Source organism: Etheostoma spectabile, chromosome 22 (genome assembly GCF_008692095.1).
Source record: "Etheostoma spectabile isolate EspeVRDwgs_2016 chromosome 22, UIUC_Espe_1.0, whole genome shotgun sequence".
Lineage (NCBI taxonomy): Eukaryota > Metazoa > Chordata > Actinopteri > Perciformes > Percidae > Etheostoma > Etheostoma spectabile.
Genome location: NC_045754.1, coordinates 12,681,523 through 12,706,461, shown reverse-complemented (window position 1 = coordinate 12,706,461; position 24,939 = coordinate 12,681,523). Strand labels below are relative to the sequence as shown.

The 24,939-nt window shown below is 41.5% G+C and overlaps 3 protein-coding genes across 5 annotated transcripts in view; all 3 read left to right on the top strand.

Moving 5' to 3' along the window:
* Positions 1-860: 860 nt before the first annotated feature.
* Positions 861-3,292, top strand: c1qtnf9 (C1q and TNF related 9). Its single transcript, XM_032504484.1, has 3 exons — positions 861-1,498; positions 1,609-1,671; positions 1,890-3,292. The coding sequence occupies exons 1-3, from the start codon at positions 1,312-1,314 to the stop codon at positions 2,657-2,659; spliced, it is 1,020 nt and encodes a 339-aa protein (XP_032360375.1). The 5' UTR covers positions 861-1,311; the 3' UTR covers positions 2,660-3,292.
* Positions 3,293-3,730: 438 nt separating this feature from the next.
* spata13 (spermatogenesis associated 13) lies at positions 3,731-18,972 on the top strand. 3 transcript variants are annotated; one of them, XM_032504417.1, is made up of 13 exons: positions 3,731-4,220; positions 10,076-11,632; positions 13,352-13,810; positions 14,464-14,608; positions 14,814-14,941; positions 15,207-15,386; positions 15,778-15,957; positions 16,192-16,371; positions 16,476-16,708; positions 17,333-17,462; positions 17,600-17,975; positions 18,128-18,202; positions 18,299-18,972. In XM_032504417.1, the coding sequence occupies exons 1-13, from the start codon at positions 4,212-4,214 to the stop codon at positions 18,478-18,480; spliced, it is 3,834 nt and encodes a 1,277-aa protein (XP_032360308.1). In that variant the 5' UTR covers positions 3,731-4,211; the 3' UTR covers positions 18,481-18,972. The 3 variants fall into 3 exon arrangements, with proteins under 3 accessions (XP_032360308.1, XP_032360310.1, XP_032360309.1); XM_032504419.1 differs by lacking the exons at positions 3,731-4,220; positions 10,076-11,632 and adding an exon at positions 12,322-12,605; XM_032504418.1 differs by lacking the exons at positions 3,731-4,220; positions 10,076-11,632 and adding an exon at positions 12,612-12,859.
* A 1,357-nt stretch (positions 18,973-20,329) lies between these two features.
* The window catches only part of LOC116672517 (uncharacterized), a 15,895-nt gene continuing 11,285 nt past the window's right edge, over positions 20,330-24,939 (top strand). Inside the window, exons 1-13 of the mRNA XM_032504397.1 lie at positions 20,330-20,534; positions 20,670-20,800; positions 20,892-20,959; positions 21,132-21,325; positions 21,401-21,436; positions 21,546-21,774; positions 21,923-22,047; positions 22,556-22,668; positions 22,771-22,877; positions 23,138-23,274; positions 23,674-23,781; positions 23,865-23,972; positions 24,054-24,170. Of these exons, the coding sequence (XP_032360288.1) occupies positions 20,507-20,534; positions 20,670-20,800; positions 20,892-20,959; positions 21,132-21,325; positions 21,401-21,436; positions 21,546-21,774; positions 21,923-22,047; positions 22,556-22,668; positions 22,771-22,877; positions 23,138-23,274; positions 23,674-23,781; positions 23,865-23,972; positions 24,054-24,170 (1,501 nt within the window). The 5' untranslated portion in view covers positions 20,330-20,506. The remainder of the gene's footprint in view (positions 20,535-20,669; positions 20,801-20,891; positions 20,960-21,131; positions 21,326-21,400; positions 21,437-21,545; positions 21,775-21,922; positions 22,048-22,555; positions 22,669-22,770; positions 22,878-23,137; positions 23,275-23,673; positions 23,782-23,864; positions 23,973-24,053; positions 24,171-24,939) is intronic.

Genomic DNA, 24,939 nt, shown 5'->3' with positions numbered 1-24,939 from the left:
TTGTGTAACACAATCTGGGTATCTTAATAAGTGGGGAGTCAAGGGTGTATGCTGTGTGCTCAGAGGGTTGTGTTTTTTTTTCTTATCTTGGTTTTATGTGACAGCTCCTCCCTTGCGCCCATCCCTCCTGTCTCTCCTCACTGTACACAATTTAATAAAGGGGCAGCAGCACGGCATAATAATTAGGTTGACGGTCCCTCTACCAGATTTTCCTCCTGATTCAAGCCTGTCTGCCACAAAATCTTTGCTTCACTGACCCTGAGTAAGACATTAAACCCATGCTGGTCAAGTAATGCTGTTTCTTACCTTAGTGGAGAGTGTAGCAAAAACAGAAGAGTCACCAAAACTGCTAAACAAATGTTTTTAAAACCCTATAATGTACTGTAGTTGTGGTTTTCTATTTTTTGCATGGCTTTTACCCTCCTATGGAAACTCAGTAATCAAATGTCCACTCTAAACATGGTTAACATTAAAATCAATATAGCAGATAACACGTAAAGGGCACTGTCATTAGGATAAGCAGTAACCTTTGTTTAAGAGGCTAGCCTGTAAGATTGGGCTTTGGGCCACAAAAGGTCACATTTTTATGTCAGTGATCCAGTTCATGGGGTCCATTGTTCCTGACTGTTGATATTTTATAAAGCATAAAAGAGAAAAGCAGGCATGAATTTACATTTTAGTTTGATCTTAGTATCCAGTGACTAAATACAGCCCATTACAATGCTGTCCTTTGAATCTAAGACGAAAAAAACTATACTGCTAATATTATTCTCTAAGAATCCATTCCTACTGCCATGTTTTTATTGCTCAATTAAAATAAGATAGTCTGCCATGCAGACAGCATGTGATCATTTGTTAAAATATCCTGTTTGTTTCACTGTGCAGGAAGGCAGCACATGTGGAACTATGTGTCCTTCTGCATGTCTGGCCCTGACATACACTCTATGCTTATTATTAGCCTGAACTAGACTAGAGAAGCATGTAAAGGGGCACAAGTGATGTGTAACTGACAGACACAATAAGTAAGCCACAAACAGTCTGACCAATGAACGGACTGAGTTCACTCTTGTCCAAAGTTCTTGTACAGCTTTTGTTTTCTTTGTTCGGTGTCTTGGTTGTCTTTTGTTCAACAGTGCTCCTTTTGAGTAGGCCTATTTGAATACAATACAATTTGATTCCTTGCTGCGTGTTCACATATGAGTAAGGCATGTGGCTATAAGGCAAACTATGCACTGGCTTTAACTTCTTTTAGTCTAAAAGGTTTTAACATAGTTGGATATTAGTTTTTTTGAGACAGGTGTATCAGGTACAATGTTGCAGATTAGACTTAGAGACAGTTTCCTGCTCCTTCTATTGGCGGTCGGTTGTGTAACACAGGAAGAAACCCAAATTAAAGGCTGTTTTTGTGGACACCCTGGAATACCAGGCGATCCTGGACACAATGGTACACCTGGCAGAGACGGCCGCGATGGACTCAGAGGTGACAAAGGTGATCAAGGTAAGCTTAGAAGAGAAGACTTCTCCTTTAGATCTTGACTATATGAACGTTTTCCAAAATGTCTCATTACAATTTATAATAACAATCATTTACAAATCGCCCATTAAAAGGTCAAGTTGGCCCTACTGGACCAGCAGGCAATGATGGCCTTAAGGGAGACAAAGGAGAACTTGGTATGTATCTTCAGAATCAACTAAAAATAAACAAATCTGTAAAGAAACCTGTGTTGGAACAATCAATTATTACCAGCTTTATATACTTTATTTGCACTATTTATTCATATGTTTGTTGCCCCTTGTCTGGCCTTCTAAAATATGTATGTCAGTCGCTAAATAGTAAACACTGACACTAGTTTATGAGTGGGTTTATTGTGTGTGTGTGTCATCTACAGGTGCAGTTGGTCCAGCAGGGCTCAAAGGAAAAAGGGGAGACAATGGAGAACGGGGTCCTCCTGGGAAAATGGGGCCTCAAGGAGTCCAAGGGCCCATTGGCCTGAAAGGAAATAAGGGAGAGCTTGGGCTACCTGGACCCCAAGGACCTAAAGGTGATTTGGGGCCTCTTGGACCTGAGGGTCAAAAGGGGGAAATTGGTCTTCGGGGTGACAGAGGCATTCAGGGTCCACTGGGACCTCCCGGCAGGCCAGGCCATAAGGGGGAAATTGGTGTCCCAGGTCAAAAAGGTAATATTGGTTATCGTGGTGACAAAGGGACCCAAGGAGAGAAGGGTGATATAGGTGAGAAGGGAGATGCACCCGTTAACCCTAAAAGTGCCTTCTCTGTGGGACTCACATCACAAAGTAAACTCCCAGCAGCTAATGCACCGATCCGGTTTGACAAGATCATCTACAATTTACAGAATCACTACGATTCACAAACAGGAAGATTCACATGCTCCACAGCAGGAGCCTATTTCTTCACCTACCACATCACTGTCTTCTCCAGAAACGTGAAGGTGGCTCTTGTAAAGAATGGTGCAAAGATCATCCACACCACGGATACCTACCAGAGCAGCGAGGATCAGGCAGCGGGGGGCGCTGTGCTGCACCTTGACGTGGGGGACAAGGTGTGGCTGCAGGTGGCTGGAGGAGAGCTGTTCAATGGGCTCTTTGCTGATGAAGATGACGACACTACTTTTTCTGGGTTCTTAATCTTTGGGGTTTAAATTAAGCAAAATTTCTTTATAATTGCTGGAGAATGTTTCAGAATAGAAATCAGCCCGCCTCTAAACTTTAGTTGATTGCATAATTCATTCTGCAATGTAAATACTAGTAGGCCTACTCCACTACTGTACATCTTAAGTACATCTATGTTATGCTACTTTAATACTTCTACTCACATCATACTTTTTATTCCACTGGATTTTTTTGACACCTCTGGTTACTTTGCAAATTAAGATTGTACATGTAAATCATATGGCAGCTTATAAAATACAATTTATTGTTAAAGATGAACAACTTATAATATACACTACTTCAAAACAACTCCAAACAGTAAAATATAAAATAGACAATACAACACTCAAAGGGGAACTTAAACTGCAGTACTTTTCTTGTTGATACTTCAAGTAGGCTACATTTTGCTGAGAATATTTCTATTCTTTTACTTTAGTACAATTTTAAATACAGGACTTTTAAACAGTTATATTACTTTCAATTTGTTCCAGTTAACATTGTGTGTGCATTATGTGGTTATTAAATCAATTGAATTAGCTTTCTTGCAGGATCTTGAGCATGTAATTCTGCTGACATGAGAGCATCAGCCTGTGAATGAAAAAAGCGACATTAAAAAGATAAAACATAGGTGTGGTGTCATTTTTGTCACAAGCAAAAGTTACATCAGTTTTGTTGTTTTCCATTTCACTATACTGGTTGTTGTTGTTTTAAAATACAACATTCACTATGTAATCGTTCCTTTGGTATTTGGGGAAGGGCATTTACAATAGAAATACCCGAGCCATTAAATGTTTTTGGCATGGTGAAGAGACATGACACGAGGAAGACAGCAATACAAACTGGAAGGTCCAGTCTTTTTTTGTCTTCAAAGAGCCGCAGGAAGTGAAGAGCAGCATTCTCTTTTTTATTCTTCTAAGAAGGTTCCACCTTGGGCGTGGTTTTGGGGGGTCACGGACTCATCTAAATAATTATGATTGGCTGTCCGCCGTCTGGTCACGTTGTGGTCAACCAGTAACCTCAATTGTAACCTCTCGAAGCCCCGCCCCTTGGAAACACTGCAACAAGTGCATTAATGATGCTTGCCAGCTCAATTCTTCAAGAAAGACGTATTTGAGCTGGACCCATCAGCAAAATGAAAAGCTTATCTTGAGTAACTTCGGAAGATATCGCATGACTCAGTATTTATTTTGTGCTCTGAAGTTACTTGACTACCATCAGGTTTTGCCAGTCGGTGAAAGCGAAATAAAAAACCGCAAAGCTTGCGCAATTTAGAAGTTGCCGTGAGCTCGTGAGCTAGCTCGAGTTGCTAGCTCAGTGTGTTTAAGAAGTCAGCCAGCCATTTGTCTTAATATGTTGCGGGGTAACTAGTTAGCAGGGCCAGCGCAGTTATCGTGGTTTTTGTACCCGACATGTTTTTGCGAGAGGACGGCGAGTGCGAGGCAAGTCTTTGGACCTCGGAGAAACTACTTCACTATGGCTAAACAACACAAACAGCTGCTCTGTTGATGTGAGGAAAAGGTGAGGAGGACAACATCAGCGACTATGAGCAGGGTAAGCTAAAGTTTAACTATTAACTGCTTAATGACTGCTAATTTAATTCACAGCAATAACGAGTGATAAGTGATCACATACTTCCTTTAAATTATTAATATTATTCGTGTAACATTATCACATTACAGTTGCGGTGATTTTCCCTCTTCCGTTCTTATTTGAAATGGGACCAGAGGGGGTTATTGTAGTGCATTACAGCGGTGGTTGTTATAGTGATGTGGGAGATGCCAGGCTGTGCAGGGACTTGGTGAAGGAGGGGTTGGGGCCAACGTTACTACAAAGCGCTTTATGACCAAAGAAAGTTAATTAATGCAGAAATAAATAAGCAGTTTATTGGCCCCGAGTTCTTTATGGGCTTAGAAAACTACTCAGTGTAATCCCCTTCCATAGCTCTTTGTTTTTAGATTCTGCTTCATTCTTAGCATGTACTAACTTAGCTACACTAACTGTAGGAGTCTGCAGCCATCACAACAGGTTACTCACAATTAATTGGAATATCATTTGTCTTTATTATCCATCAGGGTGGAGAGTTATCTTGTTTTCATGGCTCCCCAGATGGATTGTATACTAGAGGTAAACTGTGGTGTCTAGATCATTCAGTGTTAAATATATTTACAGGTCGCAGTCCTCTGCTTTATAGAACTTTTAGTATTACAACAAAACTAAACAACTGTACAAACAACCTTTTATTTCATACACGGTTGTAATTCTGTCTCATCTGAGACAACATTAAGCTTTATGTCTGTAGTTAATGCAAATATTCTGCATTAGTTTACCTTCTTTTTGTACTTCAGTCCATTGACAAAGACAGCAAAGATGTCACTTAAGTTTGAACCAGCCATTTTTAGTGCTGTGACTCAGTCAAAAAGGACATTTGTGCAGGGAAATGCTGTGTAAACTATTTCAAGCTCACAGAACAATGTTTAAGATTGTCTCATATCCCTATATAATATTAGTAGATTTGTGCTCTCGAGAAGCTGTCTGTTTTCATGATTTTTAAATGTTGATAACAACCTTTTGGTTATTGTTGCATTGCTGTCAGGTTACACTGTATACTATATACAACAAGGCTCAGTGGTGTTTTGTCCTGTCTAAGCCTTGTGCACTGTGTGGTGTTAGCTTTCTGTCTTCATGACACTCCACAGCAGATCAGGTGAGTAAGTAGCTGCCTGTGTGAGAGTGCTGACACTCCTTGGTTTACCTGTACTTCCCACGGTCTGTTGAAAGGGGAGTGGCCTCCCCCAATCTTCTATCTGCCAGATCAAAAATGAGGAACTAGGTAAAGAAAAATATGAAACTTAACCCAGAAAACTGATCTGTAGCAGATCCAGATGGGACATTAGGGCTGGGCAATAGGGAGTAAATCAGACATCGTGATATTCTTGACCAAGTACCTCGGTATCGATATTGTGGCGATATTCTAAGGTTGACAATTGGTGATTTAACCAAATCTCTGCACTGTTCGATTTTAAATAAATAATCATCAATAAAATGAACATAATGTCTAAGTGGGGAAAAGGCAAATAACAGAACAGCTAAAACAGTCTGGTAAGTTCAGAAAAGTATCACCTTACTGTAATGCAGTATTTAAAACCAGGAAGAGACACTTATGTAATATCACATTATTACAATATCCAAAATCTAAGACAATATCTAATCTCATATCACAATATTGATATATTGCCCAGCCCTATGGGACATGTACAAAAGAGGTGACATAATTCTTATCGTGTTTAGTGTATAGTGTTTGTGGAATTTCAGCCTTTTATCTCTTAATTTTCACTCTTAACATGTAAAATGCACATGTGCCAAGTTGCCCCCTGCAGTCAATTCCTGGTGGGCTGTTAACAAGCTTTGGGTGTCACTCTCAGTCAGTGCTGAATAGCCTAGTTATTGCCCTGATTAGGCTATCATGTGTAGATGAAACCAGTCCTGGACACAGACTGGTAAAGCTTTGCTAATCAGATTATTACTGGGATGGAAGAGAAACAGGCTATACACATACAAACACACACACACACACACACTCCCGCTCCCACACACTGTTTTGAGTTTTCTTGCTGACGCTTTAATCTTTGTTAGGAAACAGACTGTAAGGTCAGATAACAGGCATAAAGGCTAAAAAGATGCTTTTTCAACCACGAATGTGAACTCATTTACTTGACAGAAATATTCAATGAACATTTTTCCCCACAGCTTTTATTGCTCGAGCCAAATAGACGACCAGTAAAGTGACAGCTTACAAAGGAATGGCGATGTTGCTCCGGGGTGCTTGTGTCTGTCTCAGAGTTAAGCCAGAGAACGGAAAATGACAGAAACGCGTATTTTCACTTAATACTTTCTCTGGTGGTTTTTCAATTTAATACTTTGTACATTTTGGCAGAATGAGTTTTATCCTAGCCTCAGGCAGGACATACTGCAGAAGTGAACTATGGGTAGGTAGGGGGTCACCTTATCCCTATGCGTTTATGACCCCTTACATTACTGCCTGGGTTTTCTAGCCAAACAGGAAGGGAGGCAATGATTTAACTGCCTTCCTCCCTTCTCAGCTCCGTGCACGTATGCGTGTGAGGACACATGCACACACATGGAAATGGGCCGTGCACTATGAGAAAGGATGCTCTAATTAATTGTGCATGTGTTTTTGCAGTGCATGCTTTTAGCCCTTGTATACATGTTTATGTATCTGGATGAGTGTTCATCCTCATCTCTGGGAGTCTAATCTGAGGCTGGCTCCAGCTGGCTGCAATGTGTGTGTGTGTGTGTGTGTGTGGGTGTGTGGAGGGGGGGGGGTTCCTCCCTGGGCTGTTAATTAACTCAGGACCAGGGCACCAGTGCACCGCTCCCATCCACAGCCAAGCAGGAGGAAGCTGGAGAGCAGCAGTGATCCTGGTACACAGGCAGAGCACAGTTAAAATGGGAGAGTTCATAGTAAAAGTGATCTGCTTACAGACAATAGGGTGTGCTAGTAACATATATGTAAGTAATATTTGTTAGGATGTTGCAACATGCATAGCTGTAGAAATGGTTGTATGATTTTTTTTTTGTCATTTCAGAAAATAAGGAGGAAAGGAAAAGATGACAGAGCTTAGGTTTGATATTTTTTGAGATAAATAAACAAAATCAAAGAGGTTTTCAGAATACTATACCATATATATTTTATCTCTCAAAACAAAAACAGCTTTTCATCATTAAGCAAGCTTTGTGTGCCAGTGTAGAATTTGCTTTGTAATTAGTAGTTATGGATTGCCAACACACCTGCCATTTCACCAGTAAAACAAATGCCATGCACATCAAAGCAAACATTGTCATTGAGGTTGATCCATTGAATTTAGACTTGAAATGCAATAAGGCTTATAAATCCATCACCAGTTTTAAATGGCATAGTTAAAAGTCACAGAAACGAACATTCTGTAGAGATATTGGAGTAAAAAGCATATTGCGTATAAGTTGACGTCTCGTGTTGTCGTAGTGAAAGTCACCACCTACGTCAGCTTGGTTTGGCTCAGTATCAGTAGATGCCAACTGGCCTGTGACAGTTTAGGGAGAAAGCAGAAAGGATAGCACAGTTGGTAGAATGGGCGATAGCACGACTTGAGTATTCAAAACAAAAACAAGCTACATCAAGCTGTAGAAATTCCTTTCCTATCTCCAATCGTTCGGGTTGAAAAATAAATGGAAAAATTGATCCTGTCTATTTTTTTTCTGGTGCTACTTAATACGATTTTTCCCGTGGCCAAGGAAGAGAAAGTACAAGAAGACAATTCAGCATAGCTTTGAAAGCAGCACATTGTTCGCAAGGGGTGTTTACTGTCTGTCAGCAGCGGTGCTTGGCAGCGGTGGCTCTGTGTTTACATAAGTGTTCGGCATGATGGAGAGAGCTGGTTAGAGTGACAGCAGATTCCACAGAGAGTTTGTCTCAGAAAGCCCATCTGCTGCTGGACACGCATGACGATGGGAGGTTTGGGAACGTTCCAGGATACTTGCATGTGTACATAGCAGACAGTGGAAGACACTGCCTTCAAACCTTAAAAAATGGCTTCCGTTTGTGTTGTGACAAGTTGTGACAATTTGTTGTAAACCTAAATAAATATAACAATATATTGGGGCTGACCTTTTTTGTCGGTAGGAGACCGTTTTCTTGTAAGAAATGTAAAACAATCAGCAGTCAGGTCATCCACCGTTTAGCATTTATAAGCAGTGTATAATTAATAAATGGTTTATAACACACTGCAATGTAGTCTTTAAGTGTATATGGATGATGTAGTTTGTCATCTGTATTTATCATATATTTATATCCTGCTATAAATAATAAATGGGGGGAGGGGTGTTGAAGTAAAATAATCCATAGAAATGTTCTATTTTAACTGCAATTTAAAATCTGCAAGCCATAATATATTATCCTAAGAATCCTCATTTGCAAGTAAAGCACAAATTGTTGTTTTTAGAGATGGGATTTATTTGTAGGTATGGAAAAGCATATAGGATGATATTTTATAGTCATACATTCATACTGTATTGTTATTATTGTCAATATACTGTAGCCTCTATAGACAAGTCACTTTATAGTTAAACTTTTGTTTTTTATTTGAGATAATTTGTAAGTCACTTGGCAGCTTAGAAGTTAGTTAGAAGTAATCTGATGTGTCATTTTGTGGCCTTTTTGAATTTAGTCATAAAAGAAACCTGGAGAAAGGGTGACACAGAAGACATTTTAACATGTCAAAGAAGGAAAAGCACGGCTGTAAATAATAAAATGACTGATGCCTGAATTACATTTAGCTGCTTTGGTTTCAGGGTCCTGGTATTGTGCATGCTGACCCACTGTCAGTCATGTCGTGGCTTACTGGGACACTTGAATAGTACAGAGCCATTGTTAATGTTATTAGTAACACCTGTGTGTTTCCTACTATGACATGCTAAATGTACTCTGTGAAAAGGCTTATTAGTATATATTTCTCCAAATGATTTGTATATGCAACTGGAAGATATCTGTTAAATAGGTTTGTGGTTTCTTGTAATCCCATATGGGATGGGCCAAGTGTTTAGTGTGACACAAAAATAAAATAAAACTAAGTATGAATCCTATATAGGCAAACATTGAGGACTCTGTGTTTTACTATGTTCACTAATTTGAAGACCACACAACCCTCCCCCTCGCCGTTACTTTATCTTCTACGTAATCTGAAGAAAACTGGGCAATTTATTGCATTAATCACAATGGATTAACAATTTTCATTGCTTAGTCACGCTCACAAAGTCCCACTTCAAAGGCTTAGCTGCATTTACCACTGCCCTTAATCACACACACACACACATACACACACACAAACTTAGCACAACACCACCCCAACCTGGGCCTCAGCTCTCTATGGACATGGAAATACAGCACCAAGGACAAATGCATGTAGTGTTCTCAGCGAAAGATGTTTTATTCCTCTGGATCCTGTGCACAATGAGGGATATGCGTCTTTCTGTTGATCTGTGTCTCTCCCTTTCTTCTCTGTTCCTCCTCTTTACATACAAACACAGAGGACACTGTACTGTTAACACATATTAGCTCATTCTCATACTCCCATCCCTTTATGCATACTAGATGTCTTTTTCATGATGTTTTTCCTCAGGATTTAAAATTTCCCAGACTTCAGCCCAGCCCTAAAACATTCTTACTGTAAAAAATATTTATTTTCTTCAGTTTATTTTCAAAAACTAATACATATTTCTCTTTGGAGTGGTCTATCTGCTTTTATCTAATACATTTCATTTCAACATAGTAACCTTTGAATAGGACCTTTCATTCTTCTATAATGCAACATGCAAAGATTTCTGAAATGAATCTCTGTTTGGTTTTGCAGGCAGAACAACAGGACAGAGTCTTGTCCACAAGCGAAGACTCTCTCCCGTGCCTCCACCACTGTAAAGCTGACCCGCTGATCCGAAGTCGACCCCTCAGTGATATATACCCATTTCACAGTCATGCTGACAGAAGTGAAGTCCCATGTCTGCTGTCTGGTTGTGTTGTACAGCCAATGACCGCAAGTTCAGACGAAAACAGATTAAATGGCATCAACTCCTCTGCCTGGACCAACCCTGTTATAGGTCAACCTGAGGGAAAGCCTTACTCCTCAAGAATTATGAGGCTTTTTTCGAACTCGAGGAAGGGCCCTGTCCCTGCTCACAGTCCAACCACTGACAGTACCACCTCAACCCACAGCAGTGACAGCAACAGCGTCCCCCAGTCCTGGTCAGGACTTTCAGGACTGGGTGTTGTGGACTCCTTCAAAAAGCTCCGCTCCTCTGTGCTCCAGGGTATACAGAGTAAAGGGGCGTTCGCCCATGATGGAGAACATGACCCATCAGATCAGGAAATTACCAATGGCACTGGTGTAGCCAACATTGACCCTGGTCTAGATGATGCAGAAAATCATTTACATTTTGCTGAAGGATATAGTGTGGCTAATGGAGATTTTGATGGCCAAAAGTTGGCTGTGAAAAGCCGATGTGGATCAGATATTGAGGACTACGATGATGATGAGGAAAATGATGAAGATGGGTTCACGCGGAACACACGATTGTCAAGGAGTATTAGGAGAGCGTATGGAGCAGGACGCATCTCTTTACTCGACACAGGGAACAGGAGACTAGCAGGAAGGAGCACAAATGAAGTTACGGACAGTCTGAAACCATATCAGACATCCAGGATCAATGTCCAAACAAAGAACATAAATGACAACACAAATGTGAAGGTGTTGAGCAGACTGAGCAAAAGTGCAGAAAATCTTCATATATTTAAGGCCCCTTTTAGACGCAAAGCCCAAATGCCAGGACCTCCTTTGTTTCAGGAAGAACCCGAGAGGACTAGCTTGTCAAGCGAGACACCAAACATCCAGAGGACAGCCAGCGCCTCTTCAGTGGACCTCCAGGACCACGCTGTTAGCCGCAGGAAGAGCCCTGTGATGACCAAAGGGCCGATGCTAAAGCTAGTAGGCAGCATGACTGACCTGACTGTTCGACGCAGGCAAAGTCCCTCCCCCAGCCCCACTTCTCGGACACCCTTGTCACCCCTGACCCGTCTCCATGACGACTACTCCCGCCGTGTACCTTGCCTAACAACCAGCGAGCGACAGCGCCGGCCTTCGCCTGTCAGAGCCCGGGTCATGTCTGTTGAGCACAACCCTCTGGTTCATCAACAGCCTGAATCCTATGCCAGCCCACAGCAGCATCAGCTCCTTATCAGCCAGGTTTCTGTGGAGCCCCCAGAAGGAACCGAGCAGACGTCACCTGCTCATTATGAATTACCGACTGTGGCCACAACAAGTAGCTATAAACAGACAGCAGAATGTGATTCATGTCTCTGGCAGAAAGAACATTCCCAACAAGAAGAGACTGAAGTCAACATGCAACCAAACGAGGTAAGAGCAAAATCATGTGTGTTAAAGGTCTGATGTAAATAATCAAATTGTCTTGGCACATACTGTTTATAGTAATGATATATAGTAATGTTTCTATTAGCAGTCAGTATTGCTGCATTTATTTCTCCCTGCTTATTAGCACAGAAGATGCAGATATCCTGACACAATGCAGGACATGTATAAAACACTAACAAAGACATCAGCTAGTGTACTATCTTTTGTGCAACTTGTCTCTTTGATTACAGAGCTTTTCACTGCTTACATATATATGATGTGCTGCAGCTGAAAGAGAACAAAGCTGCAAAATGTTTTGCACTATCACACTTTACCAGCACCTTTGTCATTGACACCGGAACATGGTATTGGATATAATTAGATTACAGGCTCTCTATAAACTTTCATAGCAGAAGGAAGTACTGAAATCTCTCTAGAATCTAGAACAGCATGATCATTAATTGATTCCAATCTTCCAGTTGAATGGCATTGACCCTTGTCTTAGGAAATGAAGCATCACACCTCTAAGAAGTGATCTTTGAATCTGGCATGATTCTAACCCATTGAGATAAGTTCTCATGTTACCATGATGCTTGTCAGTATTGTGCTTGTATGATTAAAAAAAGGAGCTGTGTGTGTCCAAAGTCCCCTCCAGTGTCAAATAAATAATGGCGTAGGCATAAGTTGTTCTTCACTGTCCTTTTTCCTGTCAGTTGTGTATGAATTACTGACTTCTGGTGTAGCAGGGTCACATGCTGAAGCCAGCTGTTCTGTGCTACCATGCACACTGAAGGGGCAGAGTTAATGATTAGGCTTTGTTTATGATTAGTGGCCCTTGCGCAAAACTGCTCCATAGTCCTGTTGCTATGAGTGAGTACAGCCCCCGCTTCACATCTCCCCCTTTCCGCTAGCTGAAGCACAGTGGATCAAAGTCCAGCGCGGAGGACACTGGGCCTTGGACAGCTAGCAGCACCACCAGGTAGACAGGCTAGAAACGCACGGTTATAGTGATGTGTTTTAGTCTGAGAGTAGGATTTTGCCTTTGAAGATGATGCGGAACAATCTGATTTGTTTACTTTAAAAATCATTTGGCTTTTAGTAGCCTCAAAAAATAATCAGGTCTTGGGGACACATACCCCACTGTGTTTGTTTGGTTTCACAATGGTGCTAGTCCATTGTGTGCCTCTCCAGTGCATATGCCGGGGACCGGACCCAGATCGAGAAAACCAAGAGGTGAGGTTTGATTGCTGGCTGAGTAAGAAAGACTTAGACCAACAATTTCCAAATGAGTAACCATTAGCCAATATTTGACCATCAGTATACAATACCTGCTGACAAACATGGAATGATAACATTTTATTGTGGAATTTCTGTTACACTTCTTGTTTGAACTTGATAAGCATAGCGGTTTATTGTGTTCAAAATTTGGAGCCAATCACTGTGTGAACTTGAATACTTTCACATGATAATAAAGTTTCTCATGAGACTCCTGAAATAGTTTCCCTTTTATTCTTGTCGGTTCTGCATTGAGATCCAACCAAGACAGTTGCTTTGAGTTGGAAGTTTTGAGACTGGCAGTACCATTTTGGTCTGTTTCTGATTAACTTCCCAGTTATTCCCAGCAGACATTATGTTCTACATAATTGTACTTTGCTTATCATTGCACAGGAAAAAAAATAATATCATCCTTTTATTGAGTTTTAAATTTGAGTTTTTGATTCCTAGGTGACATCAGACCAACAAGGTCCAGAAGCACTCCTCCAAACAGAGGAACTCTCTCCAACAACCAGCAATACCCCTCCTATCTCTTCAACATGCCTTTTGGAGTCACCCACATCACCCACATCGCGCACTACACCCACGGAAATAGCCTGCGTCAAGCCCAGACGAAGGAGTGGGCGCCCAAGACCTCGGCCCATCTCTGACTACGGACAGCTCCTTTCCAGGAAGCACTCCATTCCTGAGGAAGTGGTAGAAGTGCATGCTGAAGAAAGGACAGCAAATACATCATTGACTAAAGACTACAGTGGAAATGACGCAATGACGTGTGGGACTGGAGATAGCCCTGAGAACTACAGCATAAACGGAGACGTTCAAGGCATGAGGCAGCGTCCAATATCAGTGATAGGAGCTGTGGATCTGTTCTCTTCTGATGCAGAGGAGAAGGACGACCGCCTTCCTTCTGTAAGCCTTTACAGTTTAAACCTACTAGAAGTGAAAGGCTATGATGAATTCCCATCTGCTGTATATCAACTAGAAATGTGGTTGTATACATTTTGTTTCAATCAGTCATGTGAGTAATCATAGTTGGCTTCAGGCTATTTATTTGCTAATAAAAGAATCCAAATAATGAAATTTGCAGTTAGATCTATATTTGAACAATGTCTATCCTCCAAATTGTTAGGGAAAAAAAAACAATATTTTTCCTGCCAATGCTAGCCATGTGAGTGGTGGTTTAAACAGAAGGATAAAGGAAGCAGATCAGTATACATTATTTGTTTAAACATATTTTCCTGCCTTTTTAATGTTTCAACAGATGAAGGCTATATAAAAAAAATAAAAATAATGAGCACTACTTTAATTGTACAAACAACGACAAGTAGCCGGAGTGTCCCCTTTGGTCAGGACCTTAAATACACCAACCATGAACCTTGAGTCAGTCATTTTTTATACTACTGTGTACTGAAATCCAAAATAATTGATCTTGGTTATAAATGCTATCTGTTATGAAGTCGCTGACTTTATTTCTTTGTGAAACAGTCACCAGTTAGGTGGTGAAAGCCTGAGAATGTGAGCTCTTCCTAAATCCCAGGATGTTTCTTGTCTCTTCTCTGCAGCCCCTGTCACGGCCGCCCATCCCCTCCCACCAGGTTCCCCCCTACAGAGCAGTGTCTGCCAGGTTTCGCCCCTCCACCCTCTCCCAGAGCACTCCCATCGGACTGGACCGTCTTGGGCGGCGTAAGCTCCACAGAGTGCTCAGTGGTGAGAACTGGCATTGTTGTTGATCACAAATTTTAGTCTGTGGGAAACCTGGCTCTGGGAATGTCAATAAGCATGTTGAAAGAAAATGTTGGTGTTGAGCCAGGTGTGGGTGTTCCTGCATCTGTGGCTTGTCTGAATTATTTAAATCTTGTCAGAATATTCTCAGCTCCACAAATTGTTTTTAACTTCTGTATATGTGTTGCAGATGGTGTGTCTGAGTGCTCGGCGACACTTGATGACAGCGTAAGTGAGGAGGAGGAGGGCAGTTTTGATGAGCTCACTGATGTCACCACCTACCTCCAGCCAGGGGTGGAGCTCTCTGTGCTCAACGAGGTAAGCCCGAGGAGGGAAACTTGTCATGTTGCAACACTCAAACATCTTCTCCAAATATGTCTATTGAATTTACAATTAAACATTTATCTTGTTGTATGCATGCCTCGTGAACAACCATGTGAAAATGTGTGTTTTCAAGATGTTTGGCAGAACAGACAACCACTGCAGTATCTCTAAGTCTAAACATAATCTTACATGTTAGACATAGGCTTAGCATGCATGTAATTGTATCTTTATCTTATCTGTGTGTGTGTGTGCTACTCAGTGGATAAGCTCCGGCCACACAGTGTATGCTGAGGCTGCCTGGGACCATGTGACCATGGAGGAGCAGGAGCTAGCCTTCAAGGCAGGAGATGTTATCCGTGTCCTGGAAGCCTCGCATAAGGACTGGTGGTGGGGTAGGGGGGCTGACAAGGAGTCCTGGTTCCCTTCCAGCTTTGTGAGGGTAAGTGGACTTCCTGACCTATGTGTCTAATGCATGTTTGCTCTCCAACAGCACAAAAAAGACCCGCAAACTGGCTTAGGTCCAAACAAACCTCATCAGCCCTCTTAAAAGTGTGTGTGGAAGGGTTCAAACCTCAGAGGTTCAGCTGGTTTCTGCGGTGACCAGAGCTGATTGACAGTTAAGTCTTAATTAGACAAGCTGTGGTAACCATAGTGAGGTTATTTGATTGGCAGATGGCCGTCTGCTGTGTAATTGCTTGGCACTGAACCAATGTTGCCAAACAGGAGCTGGTTAAATTTGCACATGTTGTTACCATAGTAATGTGGAGTTTTTGTAGTCTAAGTAGTCATTGTTCTCCTTTTTGTAATAATGTGTGTTTGATGTATTTTAGGTGCGAGTGAACCAGGAGGGCTCGAGTGCAGAAAGTGTGGAGAGTGTAGCGGACCAGGAAAATCCAACTTCCAGGGACACACACAGCGCTCAGCACAAGGAGCAGATGAGAACCAATGTGGTTCAGGAAATCATGAATACTGAACGCATCTACATCAAACACCTAAAAGACATCTGTGAGGTACGGGCCTTAATATTTACATTTAGGGCTGCTGCTTCTAATCGAGATGTAATTCACAGCTCGCAAGCAGTCCTACATTCTAATGTCAACTTTTTGTAATAAAATATTTAGAATAAGCTACATTTGTATTTCAGAAATAACTAATCTGTTTAGCACCTCCTGTTGGCTAGTGTTTGAACTGTTTTCATAGCTTATGTTAGTGTAGTCAGCATACTGGTTTTGTGTTACTTTTAGGGTTACATCCGTCAGTGCCGTAAACACCCGGACATGTTCACTGAGCTGCAGTTGAAGACCATCTTCAGCAACATAGAGGACATCTACAGGTTTCAGAGGCAGTTTATCAAAGACCTGGAGAAGAAGTACAACAAAGACCAACCACATCTCAGTGAAATAGGCTCTTGTTTTCTCTTGCAGGTAGCAGCCACTCACAAAACCTTCCCTTAATCACTGTGTAACTCATTTATTTACCTGATTCCATTTTTCTAAATTTTCATTGAATGTTTCTCATTTTTCATAAGGGAGAGGGCTTCTCTATCTACTCAGACTACTGTAACACTCATCCAGCAGCCTGTGCTGAGCTGCAACGTCTCATGAAGTCGGGCAAATACAAGCATTTCTTTGAGGCCTGCCGGCTCCTCCAGCAGATGATCGACATTTCAATTGCAGGATTCTTGCTCACGCCCGTCCAGAAGATCTGTAAATACCCCCTGCAGCTGGGGGAACTGCTTAAGTACACCCCCAAAGACCACAGGTACTCCTCTGGAAATTCTTGACTTTACTATTTATACTATTCTTTTTCTTTTGGCACTTAATTACATGCATCTTTATATAACTTTTCCCATACACAATCTTGTGCAGACATGCAAAGATAGAAGCTTTACTGCACTCCAGCCTACATAAATAATTTTCAACCACCCCACATTAACATAAAATAATACATAGGTCATAAGCCATCTACTTCAGTGTTGACAGTTGGTCACTTCTTAACCCAACATTGCTTGTCGCTTTGCATACATTTTAAATATAACCACATCTCATGCCACTAAATCACACAATGAAGGTACCTCGACTTGATGAAGCTGTTGTCTGTGTAGCGTTACGTTATCTTGGCTGTACAATGAAAGCTATAAGCAAATGGCTGCAATGCTACTTAGTGTGTGTACAGCCTTAACCAATTTAGTAACTGTCAATGGTCCATTCATTCACCTTCAAATAAAGAATTCATGGTGGTCCAAATCCCAATGGTTTTATTAATTATTTTTCACGATTGAGATTGTAGTGTGTTACTATGAATGGAAATGTGCGTCAATCCAATCAATTTTATGGTTAAGGCAGCAGACACTATGCTCATTGTTCCTTTACTGATGTATTGCAGTGACTACAGTGGAGTGAGCAAAGCGTATGAGGCTATGAAGAACGTGGCCAGTCTGATAAATGAGAGAAAGAGACGACAGGAGAGTGTTGACACCATCGCTCACTGGCAGGTGGCAATTCTACACTGGGAGGTGATGATGACTAATCAATATTCTTCCAATTTGTACTCTGGTTATTCATTAAAAGTAGCCTATATGATTTACCAATCTTCTGTAAAGAATATTGTATACATATTTTGACTTTATGTCTATGTAATTGTTTGTTGCAGGGGCCTGATGTGCTGGAGCGCAGCTCGGAGCTGATCCACTCTGGTGAGCTGACGCGAGTCGTCCGACAAGGCAAAATGCAACAGCGCAGCTTCTTCCTGTTTGACCACCAGTTGGTCTTCTGTAAAAAAGACATCCTGCGCAGAGACCTGCTCCACTACCGGGGACAGCTGGATATGGACCAGACCGAGGTGGTGGACGTGCCCGACGGCCGTGACCTAGACCTAGGCCTGACCCTGAGGAATGCGCTGCGCCTACGTAACGCCTCCACTCTGGAGTTTATATGTGTGCTGTGCTGCAGGAAGGCCCAGGACAAGCAGAGGTGGTTACAGGCCTTTGCCAAGGAAAGATGCAGAGTCAAGGAAGACCAAGAGATGGGTGAGTTGTGCAGAATTCCTTTCTTTCATGACGCAAAACCAATTCTGTGGGTAGATGTCAAATGAAAGATGAACAGGGTAAAAAGATTGTTGGAAGAAGGGGGTGGTTGGAAATGTTTTGACCTGAGGGTGTATTTGTGTGCTTCTTGGCAGGAATGGAGATCAGTGAAGAGCAAAGAAGACAGGCCATTGTTAATGCCAGAAGAGCTAAACAGAAGAAGAGCAAAAGTAAGGAAATATTTTGCTTGATGCCATTTAGCCCCTTCATTTAAATTTTTATTTTCATTCATAATTTTGTTTTTGTTTTTCCTCCTCACCTTTTAGCCATTGGTTACTCTGGTTCTGTCCCCCCACACCACCAAAACCTTCACCCACTTCACCAGCGTCACATCACTATTCCAACCAGCGTGCCTCAGCAGCAGGTCTTTTCACTGGCCGAACCCCCAAAACGAAAGCCTTATCACCTGTTGTACAGCATCACCCGCAACGCCTTCTTCAGAAAATGAGGCTTTGCTCCCTCATCTTTTTTCTCCCTGTTCATGCTTAGAGCACACCCAAACCGTCCGGAAGACTCAAAGAACACTTTACTTTTTTTCCTGTATTTTTCTGCCTGTGAATGTACTGTCAAGTTCTGTTTTTGTGCCTCATGTGTCTCTTTGTGTTTGTTTTTGTTGCATCATGAAGTCCATTGCCTACAAGTTGGAAATGGCATGACAAAAGTGTTAAAATACTGACTGTCCATTTTGTAAAGATGCTGCTCACTTAAAAGACTCCCACCCCTTTTGTCTTTTTAATTCCAACTGAAATATATTTTTTTAAATGTTAATTATTAAAACAATGTATATCCTGCGTTTACGTCGACATACATGTTTTAGTTTATTTCAGAGACTGGCATTTTTTGTTGGGAGTCTGTCCACTCTGAGCACAAAACAGCCAGAGAATAAATTCACACACACTCACCTACCTTGTTAACACTGTAAATAAAACTCTTGTACAAAAAAATACCTAACAAGATTGTTGTCACTTTAAGATAATTGTGTTTGCTTATCCAGTTGTTTGTTTTAGTTTGTGGCTGTTGGATATTGGTTTATGTAAATTTGATGACTGCGATAGAAGTTGATGAATGAAACATTAGCTGTGGGACTGGAGGAGGTCCGTTGCCTTCAGCGAGCGCCCTGTTTCTCCAACACCAGGATCTGGTTTCACACACCTGTCGACGTCCAAACACTGCTGTGTGGCTCTACATTATTTGTGGGTCCGCTTCTTTTATAAAGCACTTTTTGTTCTGAAAGAAAAGAGAATGGATCTTAAACACTGGAAATCAGGAATTAGATGATAGAGGTTTGAAGGGATGCATGTGTCATGGGCACAGAGCGCCAGGCGAGCGAGACGACAATCGGAGATGAGGATGTGTCTCAAACGGATGCTGCCAGTGTAAGTAAGATGTATCCTAATGTAGTGTTATTCTTATAAAAGCATGGTGACTTAAACTACAACATATTAAATTGTGTCACATTTGAATAAAGATGTTTCTCCAGATGAAACCTTGGAGATTTATGTGGACATATCAAAACCTTTTAACACATCTTTTGTCCTATTGGTTGATTAAACATGTGTAAAATAGATTCAACTTTTTTTTTCCGTGGGAATCTATATCCTGCTTACTTTTGATGGATTAAGTGCCACTTGCACAGTATGGAATGACACTGAATTAATAATATATGTGCATTGGGTAACTCAATGAGAGCCGGGGGCTGCATCTGATGGAGTATCTGTCAGGCATTCTTCCCAAGCTAAAAGTGACCAGTAATGGAGCGCCATTAGCTGTAGACACAAGCTTGCTTCATTGTTTTCAGATTAGCAACTAAATGTGATGGTTTTGTTTAACTTTGTTAACATTTCAGTGCATGCAGTGACCTTGTACTATTTAAACACTTGCTCACCCACCGTCTCTGTGCATTTGGGATAGCTTATTTTTCAGCCTACTGTAATCTAAACTAACTGACCTGGATAAGGGACAGTGATGCAAAGAATGTTAGAGGCATGGTTATGCCCTCTTGATCTTTTCCGCAGTAATTTAACCTACTTATGGTCCTCAAAGAGAGCCAACGTCTTTCTCTTGTGCCCTTTCCCCCACCCCCCAACACTGAATCCTGAGATCTCTGATACACTTGAAGGATATACAATATCAAGAGACACTTGTTTTCTGCTTTTCACATCATTTCAGCATCATTAACCACGTCCCTATTAAAATCCACACAGATTGAAGTGACAACCCGAAAGGCCAAGTAGAATTTACTGCTCACATATTGGCACTTTGCATTAGAGTATGAATGTGTTCCCCCCCGGCTGTAGATTGCAGATGTGTCTGTGGAGGTGGCCACAGTTGATCACACTCTACAGAAGCTCTACAGGAAGTACAGGAAGACGAGACGTAAGCCCAAGGGACTCAAGAGGCTGTGGGCCTATCTGTTAAGCATCCGGCACCTCACTGTCATTACCACAGCAGTGGTGTTTGTGGTGGTGGTTGTCATGTGGTCGCTGCTGTGGGTCTTCATATGTAAGTGAGAGGATTCTTTTAATTAAATCTCATGAAAAAATATATATAATATATTTCCAGTGCATGATTACAATACCACAATACATTACATTACCACTGAACCATATAATGCACGTTTTGACAATATTTCTTTAGTTCGCAGGGAAAGCAACAGTGGCGTGTATTTTGCCGGGATGTTTCGTGTTGCCAACGTGGAGTTTATCCCTGAGTACCGCCAGGAACAGTCCAGTGAGTTTGTATCCATGGCAAACAAAATACAACACGTGGTACGTATGGCTGTAACCCAGTTATTTACATGATGGTTAGTGCTAAACATGAGCTCTGAGTGGCTTACGGTTAATTGCTGGTGTCTCGTAGGTGAGCAATGTGTACAAGGTGTCCTCAGTGGCCAGACTCTACAAGCAAGCTGTCATTTCAGACCTCAGGTACAGTGGGTCTGTTAGTCATCATCATCATCTTGAAGAAAAATGAGGTCCAGCTGATATTTATGATTCAGATTGTGCTTTTGATGCCAGTTTTAAGCATCAATACTTATTTACAACTGAGCAATACACCCTGTTTTAATAGTTCAAATGTAACTGTGTTTTCCTCACCCAGTCACAACAACAAGGGCGGTGTGCTGGTTCACTTCTGGATGGTGTTTGTGGTCCCTCAACTGAAGAGCCCAGCAGTGTGTGAGGAGTGCGTTGGAGCCATTTTCAGAGACTCGGTCCACATCAGCATGATGAACAGGTCCTCTGTGGGCTACCTGCTAGGTCTCCCAGTGGATATCGACTCCATCCTTATCAATGGTATGTCAGAGTGTTTACATGTGCATCCTAAAACTGTGCATAAATGCAGAGATTAATAATTGTGTCTTCCTGCAGCTGTTCAGCGATCAGATTATTCATCAAATGGAGCAGGTAGGTGAAAATATTATTATTATTATTATTATTACTATTATTATTGTTATAAAAAAGTTACACTGTACGTCATGTAGCGTGTGTGATTTTTTTGTTCCTCTCCTCCAAGGCTCTCAGTGTGTAGATAAGCTGTATGCCAACCTTCCTGGGGCAAGTGTACCTTTAAACGTCTTCTCATCATGGGGTGGTGTGAATTGCCATGTAAAGCTCACCGCTGCTCCTGGCTCTCTGATCCGTCTGACTGTCACCTCGTTTGTCATTGAGCCCAGCGACTGTGTGAATGATGCCCTGACTGTGTACGACGCTCTGCTGCCCATGAGAGGGCGCATTCTGCACAGGTGAGTGGAGCTTCCAGACAGCTGATTTCTCGCCTGTTTTCCCACATATTAAAGCTGCAAGCAAATCAAAAGGCTTCTTGCCATATGCCACTGTATTTTCTCTAAAACATAAACCTTGAATATACTGATGTGTATCTCTGTGCTGCAGGCTGTGTGAGTCAGTGTCCAGCTCATTCTCCCTGGTGTCTACCTCCAATGTCATGCTGCTGTCCTTCAGAATGACAAATGACAACAAGAGCTTCAGAGGACACTTTCAGGCCATTGCTGAAGAAGGTATGACACAATTACATTGTTACTGTATATGTCAATGGTTTCAAACTTTATTTAACTATGTATGGCCCCTCCACACATATTCAATATGTCCATGAGCCGTGAGCAGTTGCATACAAATGATTATTTTCCTTCTCAAATGTTTTAGTTATTTTTTAAAGGCCTGATTGAATAAAACTAACCAACAATTTCACAAGAAAGAAGGGAAATAATTTTGAGAACAAGAAAAAAAATTTTGACTCTTCCTTTTTTGATGTATCACTTTGCATGTTGCACTTTCCTTTGGCTCTTTGTAGTTTGGCTTATTTAAAGCTAATGCACTTGCACTTACTTCTTGTTGTCTGGAGTTTGTACCTTCAAGGTTGAAAGCACTTAATTGGAAGATGCTTTGGATAAAAGCGTCAGCTAAATGTGATATGTGATGTAATGTCATTCTCACTGAGATTTATCTTAAGAACACGGCTGGCCGGGGTGAAAGTATAATCCTTAAGTCTGTCTCTGTCTGTCTCAGAGTGTATGTCTCAAATTGAGACCCACATAATGCCTGACATCACTGGTCAAATCTACAGCCCCTTCCACCCCAGCCTTCTGCCCCCACAGTGCTTCTGCACCTGGAAGTTCGAGGTAGAGCACACACATACATGACAAACTGAGGCTGAGTTGTGCTTATCCAGTGACTTAAAATATCTTTTATTCATTCTGTATTCTCTTTGTATTTTATTTTAGACCCCTAACAGTGCTTTAGGAGTTGCTCTGCAGTTTCAGAACTATGTATTGAAACCAAAGGCCATGGAGGGCTGTGAACATGGCTGGTGGAAGGTCAATGAAATCATGTATGTGGGTGCAGAAGAAGACAGACTTTAATGATCCCCAAGGGGAAATTACAGCTGCATGCATATGAAAGAAAATTCTAACTCCCTCAACAATTTCATATATTTTTGTCCATTTTTACAAATATCTACAGCCATACACAATGTCTTTGGATGTAATATTTAGTGGATAAGGTATTTTAACATTGTATTCAATTGTGCGTTTACTCAGTCCCACAACAACATCCTGTGATGGTTTGTTGATGGATGCTTTCCCTCTGCAGTTTCTGTGGCAGCTACGTGGGACACCACACGGTGTTTCGGATCGCTGACCACAGCCCAGAGGTGGAATTTCGCAGCAGCTCACGTAACTCTGCTCAGCCTTTCCAGGCGTCTTACAGCAGCTACAATATCAGCCAGCGTAAGCACTGCAGGCCCAGAGTAGGACTCATTGTAACAGCCTGGATACACTGCAGTAAATGACAGATCATAGGTGTACACCAGGGTGGATGTGAATCAATGACTTTGTTTTTGAAGTGTATTCTAAAAAATCTACTTTACAGAGTAAGGACATTTTGAAACTTCATGTGAAACATGCCCAACATGGACCTGTTTTAGAAAAGATGAAAATATTTAAGTCAATTTCTTTTGTCAATGATTTTGTTTCATTCACAGTTTTGAACAGCAAAGCCATTGAAGCGTCTTGTGGTGTCATTTAGTCGATCACTAGAGTAGAAATGAAATGCAGCAAAGGCAACTTTTATTTATGCACTTAACTTGTCTATTTAAACCTCTTTTTCCCCACTCATGTGTGCACCAGCCTGTCCAGAGAGCCACTTCCTGTGCTCCACAGGACTGTGTGTGGAGAAAAGTCGACGCTGTGACGGCCTGGACGACTGCCAGGATGAGAGTGACGAGGTCTTCTGCTGTAAGTCGTCTTACAAGTTACATAGTACTGGCTGTTTAAGAACGAATGGCACTGCACTGGAAACATGTTGCCTATTTTTACAGCGAGGCCGAAAAAGAACTGTGGGGGCAACAGTCCTCTGCATCCTTTGTATGTATGCAATGGAGAGACAGACTGCACTAATGGAATAGATGAGATCAACTGCACTCAAGGTATACATTTTTTAATTATTTAATATGTGTGCCCTTTCACTGTTCAACCTAATTATATAATATGTTCTCTACTTTTGTCAGAAACAACCTGCTCTGAAATCAGGTATCAATGCAACAGTGGCTCCTGCATCATGAAGAAGAACGCAAAGTGTGATGGTGTCCACGACTGTCAGGACCACAGTGATGAGGCCGATTGTGGTGAGAGCTCTGCATTATGCTCCATTGGCACATCTTGAAGTTGCAGCAAAAAGGAAAGAAACTTCATTAATATCACTACAGATTGTTTTATAATCCCATCTCCACCCCTTTTTCTAGTAATATGTATATCATGCTACTTCGTTATCTTTAAAGTGACTCTAGTGCCAACATATTGTATGATGCAATGGTGCAAAACCGTTTATCCTTTGTGAGACACTGCACTCACAAGATTCATTTTCAAAATTGTAGAATGCTCACCATTATGCATCAAACATCTTTCATATTTTTTACTGTTTTGCCCTGCATGATTTAAACTTTGAACATCCAGTTTTTACTAAATATGTGATGAATTGTGGAGGTAACATGCATTTAAATGCCTCCAGCTTTTATCACTCTTCAAGTTGTTTCAATAAAAAATGATTTATCAGCTTAAGCCACATCCACACATGTCCCACCTGAATGGTTGGCTCTTAATGAAGAACTTTATACATAGTGATTATACTGCTACTACACTGTCAGTTCTCATCCAGATCCTTTATGTTGCTTCATGAGAACGTTGTTATTTTGTAATCCACTGGGCAACATGCTCCAAACCTGCTGACCTGCAGCACTGAGGTGACCCAGTTGTATTAGCTCTCTCACTTTGCTGTTATTTCATCATGATGGGGTCTCAAGGTGATGGGAACAGTCTTGTCTTTGATCACTCACTGATACTGGGCAATGCTGTCCATGGACCATGTGTGTGTGTGTGTGTGTGTGTGTGTGTGTG